This window comes from Glandiceps talaboti, chromosome 13, assembly GCF_964340395.1.
Source record: "Glandiceps talaboti chromosome 13, keGlaTala1.1, whole genome shotgun sequence".
Taxonomy (NCBI): Eukaryota; Metazoa; Hemichordata; class Enteropneusta; family Spengelidae; genus Glandiceps; species Glandiceps talaboti.
In genome coordinates this window covers 18,320,001-18,343,809 of record NC_135561.1, presented here as the reverse complement: position 1 = coordinate 18,343,809, position 23,809 = coordinate 18,320,001, and the positions used below count along the sequence as shown (strand labels likewise).

The window sequence follows — 23,809 nt, the reverse complement described above, 5'->3', positions numbered from 1 at the left end:
TCCAACATCACGACATTGTTTATCCAAGGGTAATGCAAGTAATGCCCAAAAAAAGACTGGCATTGTATCTGGCAAAATACACATTAAGATATATTAGAAAACAATGTGAAGGAATTGTCTTGAAAATGCGGCCATAATATTTTGCAAACGAACGCGTAACTTAGTAGATGGAGTCATAGAATAGCAAGTAATTGCCCGAGTGAAAATTGCAAAGAAAACGAAACACGGCACCATCTCTTCAAAACGTGCTCTGTACCTAATTCACTCTGGTCTTGGGCTGATAATATTATATTTCGTCTGTGCATAGACCCTCCACCAAGGTGGAGGGTCTATGGTCTGTGTGAACAATTGGAAGTGATAAAATGTGACTAGGATTTATACTACAGTCTCATTAAATTTATTAAATAAATAAATAAATGTTTGAATAAATAAATAAATAAATAAAGTAAATAAATAAATAAATAAATCTAAACATGATACCTGCGTTTTGTACCGACCGATCGTAGAATGTAAACTCCCTTTGCCATCATTCGCTGTTTCTAGAATGTATTTTGTGCAATCACAGAATGTACCAAAATGTATTAAATGTATTTCGTGCAAGACTTCTGCTTTCTGTCAACAAATGTAAAACATGCAAGATTAAAATGAAGAAAAATATATTGTTAGTCCAGAGTTGAAATATGTTTGTGTCAAACACGTGGTCCAAAGAGTGAAACACCAGACTGACACCATTTTAGCTATTATAACTGGTAGTAAATTCAGTACATGTATAATGAAAACCGATGCAATTTCTCTGTGAGAAAGTCTCTGAAAGTTTTCCATAAAAGTTTACACTCGCACATGTGAATAATTGTTCTGAGACTGTGAAATGTATTCTGCATGTGTTTGAAAGTATAATAGTATGTTTTAATTTATGTCAAATGTAGATTTATTTATATTCAGAGCCAATTCTCTTTTTGTATACACGCTTTTATCAGTTGGGAAACATTATAGACTAGGTGTTCAGTTTAACTTCTTGGTTTATTGAAAATAGATATGTTTTAGCATATACCCAGTATATTGATGGTTTATATATCATAGATACATGTGTGAAATTCCAAGGTTCTGTTTCTGATTCAACATAAATGTTGGCATGTTAAATTCTGCTAAATTTATTATCCACTGATCTAGATGCAAACTGAATGACATACACAAGGATTGGTGAAGTCTGTGTCCTGACTTCTATGGTATATATACTAAGGCATCATACACACAGGTCATGGAAGTATGTGGGTGGTATTTCAATGGAAAGGTGAAGTATACAGTACATAAATGGCAATCATACTTCTTGTAATAACTGTCGTTCTATGACATGAAACGGGATAAAAACACCACAAACAAACACAACATTCGACACAAGTACTTCAAAAAAAAAGTTTAATGTACTTTTTATTAATAAAAATAAGTAAAAGGCAGCACAACTTGGTATCTTCACAAACAACTATGACAATGTCATCAAATACAAGGATTTGACTTTGTTGAGGCAGATGATACATCAGTGAATAAATGTATGTATGAATCATAAAGGGCTAAAGTACAAATCAATGAATTGTCTAGTTTTAAAAACTGGGTTTGTTCATCAAGACACAAACGCTGACATTTAGAAATGGACATAATACTGCAAGGGGTGATACAGTTTGGTATATTATATTTTAAATTTAGAATATTCTGTATGTTTTAACTGTACTGTTTACAAGAATCAGTTCAACAAGTGTGTCTTTCTTTGTATTATCTTGAGACTGTTTTCCAACAAATGAGATTTTGTAGATTTGATTATTTCTTAATATTACATATACTTTCTTAATGAGGAAAATGATAATATTTGGAACTTTTTAAATGTACATTCACTTTTGTGGAATTTTACACTTCATAAAAGGTAGCAATTAAAGGTATCCTAAATTTGTATGTTCTGCTGTAATTCATCAAGAGTTATGGGTGGATGAAACACAAATTGATTTCAAATTAATGTTTGTACTGGATTATCTTTCTATGAATGTAACATCTGAATAGTGTGAAAATAGTAAATGCAATGAGGCCAAATCATTCTTGCAAACCAGCCCTATCTTTCTTGAATCTTCTGTGATACACAGAAAAAAGAACGAAACCATAGCCTCTTAACAGTGTGTCAGTGACGGTACCATAAAGGAGGCTGTGGTTTATGAAGCGATAAAAGGATGAAATCAGAAAATGAAGAGTACACATGACAGGTAGGATTTATTTAATCATTTTGGTAAAGTACAACATTTTAAACTATTTGATAGCAAACAGGGTGATTAGTTATATTAGGCCTCACTGTATTCCATTTTACTATGCTACGGTTAAAAAGCTAGCGAGAGTTTTGCCAAGTCACAGACTGAGCAAGTCTCTCATGAATGTACCAGTACAGTACACAGAGAAATATGAAGCAATCATTTAATATTGGACAATCTGTGTCTTAAAGTTCATATGAATTTGTTACTAAAGCCATGCTGCATGTGGACAAGTGAATCTAATATATTGTTCTAGAGTATTTTGTATCTATTTCCAACCAGTTGGGAAAATGTGGTCTCGGCTATGCAGAAAGCAAGATAAATAATAGTTGACAGCATGGTAGAGACAGGAAGATACATAGTGTCGCTCTGCCCTTACACCAGCATACTCCTGAAAGAGGCTGAGCAATGTGCGAGGGCGCTCCGTTCCAGTATACTTTACAAACTACATTGTATGGGATTCACATACTAGTGTACAACTGGTCACAATACAAACAACTACAATATATTGTTCAGACTTTACTCATGTTCTCATAGAACGTTAGAATTCATAACCTTGGATATTTGATAAATCTTATTTCAACTGCACTGTCAATGAGATAATGCATTATGCTCGGTGTATTTATACAATGGTGATAAAACATATTCTGTCCGAATACACTATTCGAATTGTATAATACGCATACATATCTTGTCCTCCCAAGATGATAATAGTAACATCACTAGAAATCAGCATAAGAAAAGAATATATTGTTATGTTAATTACATTGTTATTAACAAATCATAGGGTAGAGCCCATCCACCACCAGTATTTTTGTTTTCTGGTCATATAACAATGTTACATTGACAGCAAGATGTGTTGGTGACATAGTCCCAAATAAGCCATACATGCATCGTTCTATCTACATTAGTATGAAGTTTGAAGCAAACTGATAGGAATGGTCCATGTTTTAAAGTTGACAATACAACAAACTGTTAAGTCAGTATTCTTTCACCATAGCTAGCTATGCTACACCTAAATATTTAGCAATTGCACTCCTTCATTACAGAACCATTACCTTAGTCCATGAGTATTGGTTTCATTTGTATATCAAAACTTTTTTTAGGTATGACAGAGATGAACTTTGTTAAAACTGTCTACACCAGCTGCAGAAATTACTATGATAGGCACATATTTGTTTATGTATATGGCAAAATTTGATACATTGACAATAGGCTACACTTGCTAAACAAATCAAGAGTGACAGGCTAGGCAAACAGTTGTATATAAAAACAAAATTTAATGACACTAGCAAGATGAAAAAGTTGCAATTCACTTTGATAAGTCTTCACCTGCTATAGAATTCAAGTGTGATAGACACAACAAGAAATCTGGTCAGATTAAGCCATTAGGTACACAAAACTAACAGTTGGAACAACCCTATTGTAGGACATCGGAACTACACCACATAATGAAGTACTTTTGCCAGAATAAATGTCAAGTGATTCTTAACAAGTTTCATTTTTTTGGATGCAACATGTCATTCTTTGATATCATTGTAATTTTTTAATGCATTCTGTGACTGCCAGTCAATTAAAACTATATGTCAACTAAAAGTATGTAACAAATACATCTAAAACTCAAAAAAGATCATAACTTTGTGTCAACGATACAAAACTCTTACAACTTAAAATAGGCCTGCCTATACTGGTATATTTCAAAGGATAGTACCATCTACACAGTGCCATTTCCTAGGTGAGGAAGTGTGGAATGAGGTTAGGATATTTATAATATCGTCGTTGATGGTGCTTTACCCTTTGTGTGGTGTGCAGAGTATCAGAAACGATACACTGTAAGATACAACATTCGTGCCACAATATCATCTGCCAGCACTAAGAAACCTGATAGAGTCGAACAAGACGAAGTGTCTTACAGTCTACAGCAATGGATTGTGTTGTACAGTCCACACATCAAGCTGATGATTGATGGTCATGACAGTAGAACTGTTAATGTTGGATTTTTGGCAAACTAATTATATTTACAGCCAAATGAATGTTTTAGTGGTTCACACTAACTTCCAGCGTACAGACATATTTACTAATTACTAATACTTCTATGCACACAATCAAGTATTTTAAGCCGGGATTTTAAACTTCTTTGTAAGAGTCAGTGTTTTACATTCCTTTCAGGAGCATCATCATTAATGTGACCAGGAAAAGAGATGCTACTTCATTTGACTTAGATACGATATGAAGCCCCCCCCCCCCCCCCTGTGTGTACAAGAGCATCATCATTAATGTCACCAGGAAAAGAGACACTAGTTCATTTGACTTTGAGATATGAAGATACCCCCCACCTCTTTGTGTGTGTGTGTGTGTGTGTGTGTGTGTGAACAGAAGTATCAACATTAATGTGACTAGGAAAAGACATCAGTTCATTTGACTTGTAAACATTTGACACTGTCACTACTACTTCACTAGAGGGAATTATGGTTGTTACTATGTACAGCATCATATATAACACAACCATCAAACCACTATAAACATATACCTTATCACAAAGTGTCTACATCGAAATCTACTTGAATACTCTTGCTTATCTCTCGTCAAAATGGCAAACTAATTAACTCAATTTATGTCTGGTTTATAAGCACATCTTTACAGCAAAATATGGTTGAAATCTTACAATAATAAATTGATGTTTTCTTGTAATGTCAGTTTTTATCCTGTTGTTATTGTTCAACCAATAATACAAATTTGGCCATCGTGTACTGATAAGTTTGGAAAATGACACCAAGCAAGACCTTTGAAACAGTTCTTAAATATTACAGGAAGGCAAACTAAAATAGAAGAAAAAATATACTCTTCAAATTATCTTAAGACTTGCGCAAAACAAAAAAAACAAAAATTTCACATAAAAGTCGTTATCTAGAAGCCAGTGACACTTTGTCTGATACATGGCATAAACTAAGTTTGAATCCGAGTATAAAAAAAGTACTCAGATGAACAATTAAAACTATTTTGGTATATATTAAACATTCATTTACACTAGAGCGACCCTTGTGTTCTCCACACTTGCTAACTGTCCTAATAAAGATACTGTATGTTTGGACTTTTTTTTTTGATTTCGAGTTTTAAAAGAATCTATTCCTGTATAAGAAATTACAAAGTTGGTAATATATATATATATACTTTTACTTTAATAGTATTACTACAAAAAATGGTAAGGAACTTAAAAAACCACACAAACTGTAACTGTTGTGAGTTTTATAGTATTTTTGTTTTGTTTTACACTGACAATGTTGTTGTTCTATTTTGTTGTAGCGTGTGAAATGGCAAAGTGGTTGAGCTCTGCGTAGTGTTTTCACCATTAAAAGAATTAAATTTATAAAACAAAAGAACCAGTTTTGACTGTAGTAATTGTGACAAGGGTAGTGAGCAAGTCAAATCTACCCAGGTTCATTTGGCTGTTTCTCACCGAAATGGCGGTACTTTTAATGTATAGGAAATGTATGTGTTTTCCCAATCTTTTTTTTTAATGTTACCAAGGTTGTAAAACCTAAGCAAAGATAGTACACTATGATTGCCAAATATAGCTAGATTTTGTTATGATGATGTTTCAATTGCAAGAAATGATTTGTAGTTACAGCTAGTGTGGTTTTACTGCTTGTGGAGAACACCAGGAACCATTGCACTGGTTATCAGTCCAATGCTAAATATCAACTAATTTATCCCTATTGTCACACAGAATGGGTTGCTTGCATGTGTTCTCCTGAAGAAACAGTCAAAAGCAGAGCATAACAATTCCTTGTTACACAAAGTAATTGTTTGCTTTGCTCATGACATGATTTGATAATATGCTATCCTTTCTATACCGAACTTCTAGTGGACATTCCAGTTTATCAAACTTCCGTCTAAATAAATATATTTCTAATAGAGTACATGCTTCATTTGAAAGAACATTTCATTATAACAAACTTTTGAATGTCTGTCAAAGTGTTCGTCATAAAGAAATTACAGTGTACTTTGTTTTTTTTTCATTCATCATCTATTGGAATATCTCTGTAATTGTTGAGGGAGACCCTACAACTTTCAGAGAATCAGTCAGTTCGATTTTTATTCACTGTGAATTGAAATGTTTGAGCACTAATGTTCATTCCATCTGAGATGACATAGTACTCAAGTAACTTTCTATAGTGAGAACAATGCATAGATGTACACAAATTCAGTGCGCCCTCTAATGAATCACAGAACCACAACAATTTTTTATGTGGAAAATTGGGGGGTTTTGTGAGTCACCACATAGCAAAAGATAGCAAATGTTGATGAGTGACAAGTTGCTGTGCTACAGTAGCTAGTCAAATTTGCTTAGAAGACACGCACGACACAATGCACCATTATCAAAACTCTGTACGGACAAAAGGGATAAACAGGTACGAATTGAGTACAACTAATAAATTACAATATCGTGTCAAACTGAGGACCTCTTGAGATTAAAATTTCACCAAATGGCTCACTCTGTTGGACATTGATGGCATTCTGTTTCTTGAGCACAAGGAATGTGTAGAATTTGGACGCTGCTTGTTTCCTGTTGTTTTTCTTGGATAATTCATTGAAGGTGATCTCATCTTGTTTCTGTAGTTGTTTCTGTAGGACATGAATCATCTGTTGCGTTCTTTTGTTCCATCTCTTTTCTTCCTTGTCTTCTGAAACATCATCGTCATCATCCTCGTCGCTTTCATCTTGTGACATGTCTGGCGACTGTTGGAAGATAAGTACAGTTACTCCATCAAAGTCAAAATATAACTGTGTATCTATCTATCTATCTATCTATCTATCTATCTATCAATACAAACTATTTTTCTATTTATTGTATTTATATATCATTCTTTCTTTGTTCAGTTGAAGAAAACACCAGTTTTGTAAAGGAGTACACATGATATGATGGTGAACGCATGCACAGAACCCAATGTATAAATCCCCTTCGGGTGGTGCCCATTAACCAGCAAAACATTTGTCAATTGTTTTTGCTGACTACCAACCCTTATCTACATCCCTGTTGGGTGACTCTCAAATACATCTACATTCATTTGAACAAGCACAACTTGGCCTACGTATGAATTGTTGATATTACAGGTACAGGACTCATGGCTAGCATCTGACTCTCTGACATAAACCTGTTTTGTATAATTTGCAATGAATGGAACTTTTCTACATTTGTATCTTGTTATCTAAACGTACTGGGGCACATTTCAACAATATTCAATTTATTTTCTAGACAAATGTAGGGAACTACTTGACCAGTTTAGAGTGAGAAGACAACTTACATCTGGCATTTGTGGTGCATCATCATCACTGTCTGACGCTGGCTCTACTCCAAATGATTGCACTGATCCAGGTCCAAACAAATCATCATCACCCATATCTCCATCTCCATCACTAGAGGGCGTATCTGGCCTAGCTATAGGTGACATCATGGGTAGGTTCTGAACTGGTGCTACTGAACTCTCATTGGCTTCTTGATGGGTGCTTTCATTCACTTGAAGTGTTGAGTCTTGCTCTGGGACATGAGTTTCAACTGTAGAAATGACTAAATGAACAAATTTCTATCAACATTCACTTCATCTTTTTTATTAATTATTATTTTTGTCACGAGCTGTGCAGTATTTTCTGCTCCTCAATAACAATTTAATATTCATAACAATGATATAGAGTAATCAACTTCACATCAAATTGATAGGAATGGAACATTAATATAAACTAATCTCTGCTCTAACAAACATGGAGCTCACCTCTCCCACAAATTTCAATCATAGGGTTAAATGGTTGCACTCATTCTTTGAAAATCTAGATGACAGCTTAATAATAATAATAAGCCTTATTTGGACTTGATAGCCTCATTGGCATAATGCCTCTTTTAGTGAGGGTTGAGTTATTACTATCTCTAGCAAAGACCGAAATCTATACCAGGTACCAATTATACAGCTGGGTTATCTGAGGCACAATCGTGGTTCAAACCTTGCCCAAGGATTTTAGCCATTCAGAAACAAACGGCAGTGACGGGGCTCAAACCTGCAGTCTGCAGATTCAAAGCTGGCCACTCTAACTATTCTTAGTGGTGTGTGTGTGATTTTTGTTTTACATTTTAATTCTATTTGTAACCAGTATTACTCATCCAATTAGGTCAGTTGACATATGTCCATGCCTACCTTCACGAGGTATTTCTTTTTCCTGTCTTGGTATTTCTGGTTCATCTACTTCCATCTTCTCTTCTTCTTGCTCCGTTTCTCCTTGTTTGGCAGTTAGTTTCTGTGTTGTGAGATTTCTGGTGAAAATCTGGAGACAAAGATCAGATCAAAATCTATGGATGAGTGGAGGAGTGAACACAACACATACATCAGAAATAAACCATTTTATCAACTAGTGAAGTATCGTTTAAGTCAGAATGTGGGGACAAATTAAATGAAAAATCAGTTTTTAAAATCTATTTTACTGAGATTAGGTTTTTTTGAACGAAATAACTGCAAAACCTTAACCCTTTCACCACGAGAACCCGGTATACCGGGACGCGCTAGGGCGCCCACGAGAAACCGGTATACCGGGACGCCAAAGTTCATTCACCTTCATCGCCGTAAAACCGTTCAACGGCAGCTATTGCTGCAAAATTTGCTGCCATAACTAGTTCCACACATGCGTATTAGCCTTGTTTATCTATACTGCCATTTTGAATGCGTGACAGTGAACAGTAACCGAGTACGGCCCAAAAAACGAGCGATCGTAATTTTTATGTGCGTTTTTCGCCAACAAAATCGAATTTAAACATGGCGGAGGTAATTAACGGCTCCCATAGCATGGTCTACGATAGAAATTATGGCACTGTCCTTGGATATTTCGACAGAATTTGACTCGAAATACATCGTTGAATGTAAGTGTTTAGCTGTGGGAACACATTGTATTCGTGTGTAAGCATCAAATTCCCGCTTCAGTCTATTTGAGCTGCCGGCAGCAATTTACGTCTGAATTTTTGAATGTCGGCAAATTTACGCAATCTTGTGACAGGTACCGACGCCCATACTAACGTCTTGGTTGTAATTTTTGGCTATAAAATGGATTATTTTGGTTTTATTTCTTTTTGTTACGGCTCAATAATGACTTGTAGTAACACACTCACTGTGTACAGGTCAGTGGAGGGAAACTTTTGCACGATCAGGCGATTTTCCAATCGGATTTTTTACATGTGATTTTCAGCGTAAAATTCAAAATTTCAACATGGCCGAAGCAAAACTGTCTCCCCTAACATCGTTTACAACTTAAATAAAGGTGCTGTTCATAGAAATTTTCAATAAATTTTGACTGTCGATACATTGTTTTATACAAGGACATGGCTGTGTGAACTCAAAACAGTTTATGTAGGGATCAGATTGCCGCGACGTTAGTTCAAAGTTCCGACTGTATATTTGCTCTTGAGGATGAGCATGTCGGCAAAAAGCGCCACTTTGGCATCCCGATTCGGACTCGCATACCTCCAACTTGTGGTCATTTTTTATTTATTTTGGGCATAAATTTAGTGGTAATTTTTTGTTGTTCTGTCAAATAATGAATTATATTTACTTAAACTAACTTTTCAAAAGGTATTGAGGTGACAACTTCAGATATTTTAGAACACTTTCATTGCCGGTGCGGCACAGACTATTGCGTCGTAATCTGATTAGTGAGCCGTTAATTAATTTCGTTCAAATTGTTATGACATAAAATAACATTTTTTATCAAATTTTCGCCCATTTTGACCATACAACCAGAATATATTAGTTTTGTAGGAACATGAATGTTGGTATTTTGTATTTTATTTGTGATATAAATGTATTGTTTATTTGTGATATGACAATAAATAAGCAACACACAGTTTTTTTAACGAAAATTTATCATTTTAACCCAAATTCTAGCTGTATATTTGATGTTTGGATGTGTGTAATTGGAAGTGTAATGTAGAAAATTTATTTGGCTTTAAAATGATACATAATTTTCAAAGATTAGGCAATTCTAAGTATTTTTATATCAATTTGATAACATAACACTCGCTCAAACTTTTATTATGTGTATGCTAATGAGGGGCCTAGTGGATAGCATACAGTCCCATGGGGAGAATAGTGGTGAAAGAGTTAAAGTATATTTCCGAGGTCCATTTCATGATAAAATGGAAAATATTTCAAATTTCTGTTAATAGATGTGTTACATAAAATAAATACTTTTTTCATTTTTGTATGCATTTGCATGCAAACAGTGTCCGTCTGTCTTTCCCTCCCCTCTCTCTACAATTACCCTAAAATACCTTAGCTAGAACAATAAATTGCAAAGACTGCAATAATCAAAACCCTTCAAAGATGACCTCTAACCTTGAGTAGACAGCATCCTGCAACCCTTCCTGTCAATGCAAACAGTTTATCAACACCTCCAGTTTCTTTCCATATCATGAGTTTCTTTGTAGGAGGTGCTAAATCTAATGTAGTTGTGATATCTGTTGTGTCTTTGAGTTGTGCTTTGATGATGTCACCAGATAACTCTTTTACATCGTCAACTACAAGTTTACGTTTGCGCCGATGCCTTGTTTCCTTCATTCCTGTAATATTGCAAATTCAAAATTGTTACTATTAACAAAGTTTTTTGTCTGACAGTCTACTTCAGAGCTGTCACTAATTCCAGATTTCAATACAGATAATATATACACTTTGTTTTCACTCAGTAAACTATGAACGAGTGTAGTGCACTTTGTAGCTGTACTGCAAGTCACACAGCTAATGTACCACACTAAAGAGAAAGCATGGTGCCAACAAATCCTTGCTACCCAGGCCCCATGCTTAGCAGATTTCTGCCCATGCTTCAAAAGTGTTCTACCATCGTTCTATACTGAGCTTCCAAGATTTATGCAAAAACACTGGCAGGGACTCCTTTCTAGGATCTCTTAAATCATCAAGTCCATGTTTACTCTATGATATAAGTTTTAATTGAATTTAAATAGAATTGAAGAAACTGACTGAAATAACGAAAAAATTGCACAACTAAAGAGTTCAACATTTACCTGTGACATCAATGGGTTCTAATGCAAATGCTTCCGCCTCATTGTGGACCAGTGTAGTCTGATCTACAGGTGGTGCTGGTGTTGCTGGCACAGCTACAGCTGTTGGTGCCTCTCCTGGGGTTTCTTCTTGAGGTGTCTCAACAGCTTTCATTTCTCCTGTAAACATACATATAATTTATGAAAGAATCCTCTCACTGTAAGTTCTTCATCAGTTTGATTTGGTATCAAAAGTATTCCTCTTTGATATGACATCAATCAACACTTTCCAGTTTGAAAATCAGAACTAATAAACCAATCAAATAAATCAAATTGCAGTACACCCGACGATGCTGACGAGATATCGGCGAATATTTGTGATTCACTTCCAAGACAGTTTTTTTACTCTGTGCTTAGAAATTTTCATTATTAAATAATTCACACTGTGCCAATATCCACAAAAACACAGCTACCACTACTATAGTTCCAAGAAGGAACAGAACAATCCTACACACAAAAATAAACTGTAGATGATCAAAGTGCATGTACTAGTTTTTATTGCAGTAACAGTCTTCACAAACTTGAATGAAGCAACTACAAAAAACTCTGCATTTGGTTGTTATAATGTACCAGTACATACAAGCTAGGGAAATGATTGTGAAGGTAGATTCACTTCCACTCACTACTAGAGGATTAAATGTATCAATACTGAAAGAGAGGAAAGCAATGGGTTACCTTCTTTTACTTCATCTTCATCTTTCTTTTCAGATGTATCTGACCCAATTGACACTTCAGTAGTAATCTCTGGCTGTTCTTCAAAAAGATTGGGTTCTCCCAAGAAACCATCGCCTGCAATAAAATTATATCACATAGAACAGCTTTAAATTTACACCGTCTGTCATTTCCTGAATTCCTATAGAATATGGATTAGTGCTACACTCACTAAACTTGCATAAGATAGTCTGGACTGAACTACATAGTATACAATCTCCTATATTGCTGTGAATGAATCTCTGCTGCTCTGATATTGATTTTGTAAGTTCCAACTTCAAGTGAAATTCCAGTTCCAATACCACCACAAAAGACATCACCCTACAGGTTTATCATACACTCCCACTGCTATTCTGTATTCCTCTGTTACCCAGATCTCCATCAAATCCACCACCATCTACATACGCCACCTCACAATACTGTAAATATTTCTTGCCTAGAATTTCAACTCTGTTGCTCATACCACCATAAAATCCACCACCATCTACAGGTTTATCATACACCCAAGCTCACAATACTGTAACCATTTCTTACCTAGAATTCCATCTCCCATACCCATGCCCATTCCACCACCAAATCCATCATCTTCTAGAGGTTTATCATAACCAACAAGATCCATAGGTTTCTCAAGAGATGAGTCGATGTTTGAATCTTTCTTCTCACTTGTCAGTAACAGGTTACTTTCATCAGCCGATGGCTTATATAGTGATTCTTCCATGTTACTACCTTCACGCAATACTTCACGGTCATCAAATGGGATGTCTCCTGCAAAGATAAACAAACATTTTCAATGTTTTTTCCCCTTTTTCTTAAAAAGAAAGACAATTTCTACCATAGTGGGTTGAACATAATCATAATCATTTCTATGAACTTGTGAGGATAAGACTGAGGACTAAAATATATATGAAACAATGGCAAGATGAACTAGGTCAATTACAGCGCCCTCTGGAGGTCAAGAAAGCAAATGAACACCACACTGACAGTAAACAGGTTTTAAAATTGTAATAATCATAATCAATGTTTTTGTGGTAACATCAATTTCAGGCCACAGGGTTACCTGTATTCATCATAGTTTGTGTGAAGAATATGCATAAATAAAAACTTCCCATATCCATGTTATTGTACTGCAGAGAGTCTATCACTTACCAAAGCCATCATCATGGCCAGCTAGTGTGATATTTCCAAAATCTTCTTTCATTGTGATTTCCTCTACTCTACTTTGATTCATGGTGAACTGCTTCTGGATGTCAATATCACTGCAAATATAAAGAAATACATTATTAGTTAACAAGGACATTAGTAAATCCTATATATAACACAAAAACTAATTTCATACAAAGGCAACTGTATAACTTCACATATGATATATCACACATACTTGCTAAAATTATTGGGCAACAATTTCATGAAAATCAACACTTTCTATGGCATATCATCTCTTGGGTCACTTGAATCACAGGAAAAGTGTTTGAGTTTCCATTTTAAAGAAATAATAGTTTGAATCCATAAACACCCAGGGCACCCCCTGAGATTAGTTATGTATTCTTTTAAAAGTAACTCTTTCATTCTGAAATTCAGATTTGAGATTCATTAAATTAACCCTTTCCATCATCTCAATAATGTTCATTCCATCTAGGAGAAACAGCTGCAACTCAATAATGCACGAGCATTGTTGGCAAGCTCAAGGATGGCGAGCCGAGTTCCAAGCATCGCAGTACCGCCATGTTTTCTCTATGCTAGGGAGATCACTGAAATGTTCTTTCCATCTATGAGAAACAACTAACACCGCAAAGATATTCATTTCATCTATGAGAAATAACTAAGAGGTACGACTTACTTGTAATCAGGTACTGGTGCATCAAAGTCATGGAATACTTCTGGCAGGGTGATGGCAGTGAATGCAGCCTCGCGGTTATCTTCTGGTAAATCCACAACTCCTGGTCTGAAAGCCATTTTGATCTTCACAAAGGCTTCATTACAATCTGCTAACAAGTACTTGGCTTTCCTACTGTGAATTCTCACAACACCAAGTAACAAATGACCTGATGTACGGAGGGCCATTTTCACCTAATGTCAAGATAACAGCAAATGTCATATTTTCAGTTATGCAGAAAAAAAGAAAGAGATTTCACCTAGTCTCATGTTCTACTAGACTGTATTGAACTTCAGTTTAGATGGTAAATTTCCACCCCTGGACATCACAAATCTTTGCGGATGACTCTCGTACACAAATTCTTCTAGCCTTGAGCTAGCCTAAGTAATTTTCTCAAGACTTGCTGAGCTACTTACATGAGTGCAACTTTTACAACCCTAACACTTTCTTGCAGTTTTTCACGAAGATGAATTATGTGAAGATTGAAACATTTGAATAGCTTACCTTAGGGTGGATAATACTTTCAACACTACTTTCCACATTGGTTTCAAACACATGGGCTTTAGTCAGCTTCTTGTCCCAATGAGCTGCCAGCCATATCCTTGCCAAAGGCCCCTTCTTACTCAGCACAAAATGTGCGTAAAACATGGTGATGGGCCTAGTGCAACTCTTCTACAACTACAAGTCACAATCCTGAAACAACAAAACACATAATTCTAATCATTGGTATTTTTTAATATAATCAATGTTCACACATAATATGGGAACTGCAGTTAATTAATTTCACTAAGGTTTGGGTTCCCTGGTACCAGAATAGTCAAAATCAAGTAAAATGAACATTTTTCCATTCATTTGGTGGGAACCGGAACAACTATGGTAGATTTTACCTATTATACCATGTATAAGCCAAAAATATGGAATTATACCCTGATTGCTCTACATCACAATGTGTGTCTACGTCACTGGTTCTGCTATGGTCGAAATATGAGTCAAAATGTAAAAAATTGTCATTACTATACTTTCCCCGATTTTTCTCCAATATTTTTTCTGCACTTAACTGGAAAATACAACTCGTAGTGACAAAGCCCCCTTAGGTCACTTGTATTTTCCTTGGCTGAAAGAAGAAACATATTGGGGAATAACATTTATAATCATTTTTTAACCACGCTACTACTGCAGATTTCATGAGCTATTTAGATATTAATAATTTATGAACATATTCAAAAATTAATTGTAACATTAATTAGCTACATACCTATTGTGTGCAGTAACAAAACTATCTTTTGTTCAGAGAGAATGCAAGTTTTAAAATGTAATTTTTTCACAATAAATTAGCTACTTCATTTACTATATTACAGTCCACACAATGAATGACAACAAATGTGGTTTGTCAAGGTACAACTGTTTCCCTCTAAACATGTTTTGTCAAATGTTTCGTCTTTTGAAAGTGGAAATTTACAAATAGATATTGTACATTTCCAGTATTTTTACACTGCTGTTGAAGAAACTAGGTCACAGGTCATCCAATGACACCTCTGCAATTTGTGATATCATACTCAATAATTTGACAATGAATGTTTTTGAAGACAATAATTTATTGTGATCGGTTTTGTTGCAGTTCCCTGACTGTATAATTTGGGTATTCAATACTGATAGTTGGCTTATCAAAATTATCAGTACCATATTGTCATGTTTCTATTATTCGCACTTCCTGGATTTATTACAATTATTTCACCGTTACCGAGTGTCTCTCACATCTTTGACATGAACATACGGTTGTTTTGTGGTGTTACGTGTAGCATTTAATACAAACGGAATCATTACGACTATTTCGCTGTCAAGTGTTTCCGATCGTGCAGACACGATCAAACAATTTCACCTTAGCACATTGCGATGAACCGGTATATTTATATCAAATCTGTCATGCTGTTTACAATAAAATCCAATGTTTCTATTCTGCCGATATGTCTGGCCTGGCACGGACGCGAACGTCGTGTTAGACATGAGCTTGCATACACTGCGATACAGTGAATAATGCCCACCCCCTTTTGAAAAAAAAAACATGAATGCAATTAAATATTTAAGCTTAAAATCAGTATACACGTATATACTATATTCCCGGCTTCTCTTTTCGTAAACAACCAATCAGACTATTATTTATCCCATTGCATCGCACTTACAAACACGCTCCCGTTCAATAAAGATGCAACGCTCAAAATGAGTCGTTCACCAAAATACAATAACCGCTAAATCATGATATACGAGCCACTTGGTACTAATAAGTCGAGTCTTTACATAAAATATGTTCAAATCTGGAGGAAACGAGGATGTATGATATCCTTTAGAACTAATTGTGAATGTTACCTGCTGCAATCGATGTATCTAAAATTCAGCGTCGATATTTTGAATGTGAAAATGCACAGGAAAGATGTCAAAATATGGCTGGTTTACCTTAAAATGAGTCCGAACAGGCACTCCTGGCCGCTTTTGAGGACTTACACGACTGAATCTCCACGGGTTGGTTTGAAATGTGCAAAATACTGCGTGAAATATTGAAATTTTTGAATACGATGTGGACGCGTAAACTACAAAATTAGTCCAAGATGGCGTCGCTTTTTGTTTCCCGCCCAAACACCATGTTCGAAATTTGAACAGTTTACGCCATTTTTGAGGGGTACAAAAAATAATCCCTAATTTGATTTTCTATGCAGATGTATTTGCGATAATATATCGAGTTTTATGTGATAATTTATCAATGAAATTGATCAAATATTTAATTTGCTGCACCTTTTTTTCGTACAATCATTCAAAAAACGTTTTAGTATGTTTCAATATACACCCGATTGACCCCTGACCTGTGCGTTGATATTATTTACAATTCCCCTGTGAAGCGTCAGAAAGTTGTTTATATGCCGCTGTATGATCACTTTCAACATTGTTTACAAATGTTAATAGAATTATTTTTTAAGGAAATTCATTTCTTTGCAACGTATTTTACGAAAAATATATAACTTGATATAATATACGCACAATTTTTATGATGAATATAAATTTCTACACACAACTTCCTGGATAAATTTCACCTAGTGGTGGCGCCATAGTGATGACGTGTTTAAATCACATGATAACTGTGATACCATAAAATGGCTGTTCTGGATGGAGCAGATATGTCCGATTTCCTCAAATTTCATTCACCGATGTAAAACTATAGTGTCGGGGATATTTTCAATTATTGTTCCGTGAAACAGAAGTATCATTTCGTTATGGCGGAGGGCGGAGTGTTGTCAGAGCCAACCCGAGAAGAAAGTGACGGTAAGTTCATGCAACAAGGTGATCTGATCGATCGCCACCGTACACCGGTATCTTTTCCTTGAACTTCAATGACTAGTTGGTAGAATATATTCCATGTTGTAAATACTTTGTAGAATATGGCGATGATGATTACAAAGAAGTTTATAAGTTATTGATTTGTGTAGGCTTTCAACCATATCAACAATCTGTTATCAGTATGGTAGTAGGTAGTAGTACATCGTAGTGAGAAGTAAGATGAACACTTGCAAGTGTGTGAGTAGCGTGTAACAAATCAGTAGCCGGTGACTCGTTGTCTAAACACCCAGTTCTCTTTCATCGCATTTTAACGAGGGGTCATTCTACAGCATATATGTTTTCGCTGACATTGCAGTATGTATGTTGATTTCATAGAAACACAAACAGCAACAAACACCGATTCTTTGTCCTTCCATGTTATCAGGAAGAGGCGTATCATATTGTTGTCAGTGTATTTTGATTACCCACCTGGTACCAGTGGTGGCATCGGAGAAAAATGTCACGCCGTCAGACAAATGACTTAATTATCATACTTCACAAAGTAGATATTAACAGACTGAGTTAGGCGAGACGTTTTGATTATTGGTTGTAACACCAACTTAGTTCACGTTGCGTGTCTCTAAGGAGATTGTCTGCACTGTAGTACATTTATTGTCCCGTATATACAATTCATGGTGAAATGACTGCCCTCGTCCTTACCGAAGTAAAACAAGATTATGTCATTTGTGTAAGTACAATGTTATTGATACATGAGCCATGGTTAAACTTGTTGTGTTACTCGATGTATTACAGTAATCCACGCTGTGTTTTATTTTGAGATGTGGAATCTGGGTGTGTTTTATTGTGTGGAGATTTTGTATATATGTTACAAAGCATGAGTGCACAATATACTGCATACCTATACATGTGCACAGTACATATATTTTGAATGGAAGTTCTACTTATGTATGTAAGAGATTGTATACAAATGTATCTATGTAATAACACACTTTAACTCTGAGACAGTGACATTGCAACAACACTTCAGTATCCAAGACTTATCAAATGTAAATTTTCAAAGAAAAAATCTACACAAATGGCAGTTAGAATTTATATAATATATATATATCACTATTCTTGTATAAGCATAACAATATTAACATATATAATAAATTGTATGTGAAGGTGATACTATCTCATGTAATGTACATCTTAGTCAAAATTATAGTCAGTGGTTAATAATTATGCTTTTGGTAACTGCTAGACATTGACTAATAAATGATACAAGATTTGTCTCGTCAGCTACAAGTTACAAGTATACATGTAATGTCTTCAATTTCTGAAATGTGTCAATTACATTATTAGTATAATTAAATTACACTGTAGTAATTGGTGACAGCAGTCACACGTAATGTATCCTTACAGGAACTAGTACAGAGTTAGTCATACAAATTACGATGCAATGGAGGAACTACTAGTCGTCATAAATGCCATTGTCTAGGAACTATGATAGTTGTCATGCTGGCTGTGTCTTTGTTCCTTCCACCTAGTGTGACTGTGTATCCTACTTATGTTTAATTGTGACAACAAGTGCCGCTTTGTGGATCTATACACAACAAAGAACATTAAATTATGAATTTTATTTGCAAGTATGTGTGGATTGTAGTCAACTAGTACTCAGTAGCTTCCTGTATAGCCATTGTTAAAACTTTACGTATGTTGATAGTATAAGGATCGGTTTTCTCAGAAATGATGGAAGCTATATTCAACCTTTGGACAGACTCAGAGGGGACACGGAAAGTAGAAATATATTGATAATTTTATAATAAAATACATTATAATTTCAGTAGGGTGTTTGTTAAAAGACAATTAAGTATGTAAAATCAATGGTAGTTCCCCAAGGTTTCACATTAATTAATATTTGGACCCAAGTATCAGAGTTCCAATCCCTAGCAAAGATTGTCTTAATATGCAAACGTAGCTAGATAGGAGAGTAATTTCTCGACTAAAACTGGCATAGAATGATTTCCATAAAGAGAAAAGAAAAGAAATTTTAGAAATAGAGTCAAAATATAAATTTGATAGCTGAAGGTGAACTTATAACAATTATATAAGTCATGAAAAATATGCATGTCAAAAAATTGACAAGGTCTGTTTTGAATTATTGAAACAGGGTGGATACAAAACATGTAAATGTCAGAGACAGACATGAATAGTTTGTTGACACTGTAAGTAGTATATACTGGATTCCACCCTTTGATTCGTAGAAAGCATAAAAAAAAGCAAAAGAATTTACATAATGATGTATCATTTCATCATGTACATTTCACTAGGTAGTACCATTATTTTGGGGGTGAGATCACTATGTCAAGGAGTGATTTTTGAATAATTTGAAGTACATGTATTATGTGGAATGTAATTTCTAATATGATCTCATATAGTATTTAGTGTATGAGCACATAACAATTCACAAAGAAAGAGGCAAGTCTACTCTTCAAACACTTTACATTAATTGCTTTGATTTAAAAAAAAATAGGTTTAGTACCACCTTCAAATTTATGGTATTGAAAAATCCCATGTGTAGTTATTATTAATGCACATGTATGTATATAATTTCTGCATTATTTTGAACTTAAATCTTTTAACCAACATTTTTGTAGCCTTTAAAATTTCCTTTGATTTCACCATCCCCCAAATTCATTCCACACGAGACTACAATATGGTATTCATGGCATAGATCTGATTCTAAGTTAAGATACATTGACCACACTGCCTCTGTAATGAAACTACGGCTATACCAGCACTGGTTACTGTTTCGGTTATACATTGGTAACAGGTCCAGTCTTGTGTGTAATCATACATATATATACTATATAGTAAACTGTATTGATATGTAAGCTCTGTTGTTTATTTTGTTTCATGTTGAGCAAAATTAGCATATAAAAGAAAAAGGATATAGCACTAACATTGAAACAAAATAAATTATAATGTATACTGTATACATAATATAGAATAAGGTATATATTGAATCTATTTCTGACTTCTAACTTTTATGGAAGATAAATTAATGAGATAGGCCAAAGCCTCATATACATGTAGTATAGAGTGTATTAAGATTGTGTGTTTTTTCAGTTTAGATTTCTGTGAAAGATTGACGATCACATAGAGTGATGATGTGTCCTTAGATAACATATCACGTGTCTACAGTGAGTATGACTGAATAACAACATGACTTGGTAGTTTACTGTGTGAATGTGAAAACCACAGATTTATGGGAAATCCCTATTCAAAGTTCAATCTGTTGCAATCCAATCTCTTGATTGAAATATGTGCATCCTGTACATGTGTATACGTATAGTGTGTTGTCTAGACAGAATACATTCTAGATCAAGTACAATGCAGAACCAGGGCTCGAAATTAACTTTTTTTCTTTGGTAGTCCTAGTGGGCTACCAGTTTCAGAAATTGTTAGCCCAAGGATTGTGACCTGTAGTCCGATATTCCTGAACTGAAAACAGATTTCCTCTATTGGAAAAATGTGTATTATTAAAATACTTTGATTTCCATAAATCTTCCATCCTCATCACATAATCAGTGGTAGCCTGAGTGGGCTATCAGCTGCAAACTATGGTAGCCCCATGACCAGAATTGGTGGTCTGTGGGTATGGGACTACTGTTAATTTCGGGCCCTGATAACTATGTTGTACTGTTGTACAATGCATAACTGTATTGTACTGTCCTACAATGCATAACTGTATTGTACTGTCCTACAATGCATAACTATATTGTACTGTCATTCAATGCATAACTATATTCATGTGTAGGATCTACAATGTAGGACTCGGAGTCTATCTCAAATCCCCTGAAATTTTACCCAGGGTACTCAGCCAACTGAGCTGATGCGTTACCTGGTAGATTCTGTGCAGTGTTTTTTTTTTTCAATCTGTTCATGACCATGTGACATTCATGTATTTAGATTTCGTGAAAACATGTTTAATCCCTAAAATACCTCTAAGATTATCAAAATGTGATTTGTTACTATCCGAACTCAACAATCGAAAATTATCACACCATGAAATCAGCTACATTGTATATTCATGCTTGTGTTTGATCTTGTCGCAGAATTTAGAACAGTAGACTGATGCACAAAAGATACATACATGTATTTACATCAAAGCTAGGGGGTATGAGTTAGGGATAGAATGATGATTAGACCCTTTAACCCGTAGCTGATTTCTGCCATTCATTTACTGTGAATTGTACCATGCACGAGCCATTTACATGTAGAACGAAAAATGGGGAAAAACGGGTATCTACATTACTGGTTATGCAGTGTTCGAAATATGAGTCCAAACGTTAAAATTTACTATTACTTTCCTCGATTTTAAAAAAATATTAGTGGCAATAGTATCATTATGTTATTCTCCAATATTTTTCTCATTCAGCGGGAAAATACATGTGACCTAAGGGTTGTCACTATTCGTCTGTTGGCTCGTAGTAACAAAGGCCCCTTAGGTCACTTGTAAAGAGTCTTATTTTCCTTGGCAGAATGAAGACAAATATTGGGGAATAACATCTAAATGCCACAGTTAGCTACATGCAGTGTTTCTTTGATATTGGGGGATCAACTATGAGCTCAGCTGAAAATTGTAGTGAAAACTTATCATTTTCACACCTTTAATTTAGTGGACCAGAAATGGTAACCCAAAATCCAAATGCAGTCAGCGAGTGAAAATAAATTTGAATGAAAACTGAAGTATGTCACAATTTATGATGCGTATATACTGCTAGTAAAGTAATTTAGACTAGGAATATTACACCAGTACTAGTAGTCACATCAAAAGAGTCGTAAGTAACTCTGAAAATTAAAAAAAAATGGTTTGCCCGCTATCAGGGTTGTGATCATTTCATTCATCATACTGGAAGAAATCTGATAGAAAGTTGTACAGACAATATAAAATTAAACTTTTAATTCCAAACTCAAACTTGACCCCCTTATTATGCTCACATGTCCATAAGGTCACAGAATAGTGGGTCAGCCTGTTGACAAAGACTGAAGTCAGAAGAGTGGAAAATTTCAGGTGCAATTTTCAAGTTTGTGTTTCAACAGTTTGGAACAAATTTAATTCAATACTATTGTGGTTTACCAACACAGATGAATTTTCATTTGAACTAGTACAGATTTCACTCTATGCCTACAAGCCTCATAATTTTTTATGGTGAACCCAGGTACGTGTAAAACAGCTTGGCAACTCAGGTAGATTTTATGTAGTTACCTGCTCCAAACTAAAACACTCTTAAACAACATGTTACTATTTTCATCACAGACAAAAATATGTGGAACAAAATTTACTAACAGTTTCTTTGACCTGAAATCATAGGGTTCAAAGTTCATATAAGGGCTTTGAAATATCATGGGTATATCAACTGTGTAAACATGGCAAGTTAGTTGTTGACATGTTTTGTTTGAAATGTCACAGGGTTGACAGAAATTACAAATTTATATTATATACTGGCTTCACACACAATGTTATTTCAGAACTGAAGTAGGCATATAATCTACATCTACTGGTATTTAAAATTCCTACCCAAAGACTTACTTTGTTATTCCAGTGTTCTCCTCTCCTGGGGTTTACACTAGATGTATTATATAAAGACAGCATAGGATAATGAAGACATTTAGAATTCCATATACATGTACTACTAGAGTGTTCTCCCTTAGCAAATAACATGTTACCATGGTAACAAGGATACCCTGGCTGCTTATAATTTCAAAGTACATTTACTGTACCTATGCCATGAATGTGTCAAAATCTTTCTCTAAGCTCTCCTTTTATGTGAAAATAATAATAATAATAGTAAAGTATACTTAATGTAGTGTGTAATCTCTGCAAGCAGAGCTTGAGGCGCAGAAATGGAAAACTACTCTATGGCATCAAAACAGTCACAAGGTCCATTATTTTCCCTTTCTGGTCTCCTTACCTTACATCACCTTATGTCTTTTTCTGACCGCAGTTTAACTGGTAGCTACAGGTGATAGTATCTCTCTGTGAACAATTCTTGGGAGAACACTGCCATGCTGCTAGTAGTAGTAGTAGTATGTAGATGATGTTAATTTGGTATTGCCATCCAAGTGTAAACCTGTGATCATTTCCTTGATATGTTTATTCATGTATTGTTGTATTTTTACAGCAGAATATACATGTAGGACTCTAGACTGTAAGATACATCATATTGTTCACCCCTATCAGGCTTCTTAATCATGACGATGAGTGCTGGCTGATAGCGTGGCACGAATGTATCTCACAGACTAATAGAACTCAATAACCTGTAATATTAGGATTATTACAAGTAATACTATTAATAGTATTATCATTAAGTGTGATGATGGTGTCAGCCATGACTTAATTGTCTCCCTGGAGTCAAGGTTAGAACTTTGTTGTGCAACTAAATTGAAGAATTAATAGGATGTGTACATGTATAGGTTTAACCAGGATTAATCCTGTTCTGCTCAACTTGTAGTCTTGTCTGTGCAAACAAA

At 34.9% G+C, this 23,809-nt stretch overlaps 2 protein-coding genes across 2 annotated transcripts in view; one reads left to right on the top strand and one right to left on the bottom strand.

Moving 5' to 3' along the window:
* Positions 1 to 1,456: 1,456 nt before the first annotated feature.
* Positions 1,457 to 16,561, bottom strand: LOC144444498 (double-strand-break repair protein rad21 homolog). The gene is made up of 11 exons (XM_078133933.1): positions 16,415 to 16,561; positions 14,468 to 14,656; positions 13,928 to 14,157; positions 13,237 to 13,346; positions 12,625 to 12,855; positions 12,055 to 12,168; positions 11,344 to 11,499; positions 10,661 to 10,884; positions 8,477 to 8,603; positions 7,595 to 7,857; positions 1,457 to 7,028 (listed from the first exon to the last, which is right to left on the bottom strand). The coding sequence occupies exons 2-11, from the start codon at positions 14,609 to 14,611 to the stop codon at positions 6,726 to 6,728; spliced, it is 1,902 nt and encodes a 633-aa protein (XP_077990059.1). The 5' UTR covers positions 14,612 to 14,656; positions 16,415 to 16,561; the 3' UTR covers positions 1,457 to 6,725.
* Positions 16,562 to 17,100: 539 nt separating this feature from the next.
* Positions 17,101 to 23,809, top strand: part of LOC144444555 (uncharacterized) — a 44,018-nt gene continuing 37,309 nt past the window's right edge. Inside the window, exon 1 of the mRNA XM_078134008.1 lies at positions 17,101 to 17,275. Coding sequence (XP_077990134.1) covers positions 17,227 to 17,275 — 49 coding nt within the window. The 5' untranslated portion in view covers positions 17,101 to 17,226. The remainder of the gene's footprint in view (positions 17,276 to 23,809) is intronic.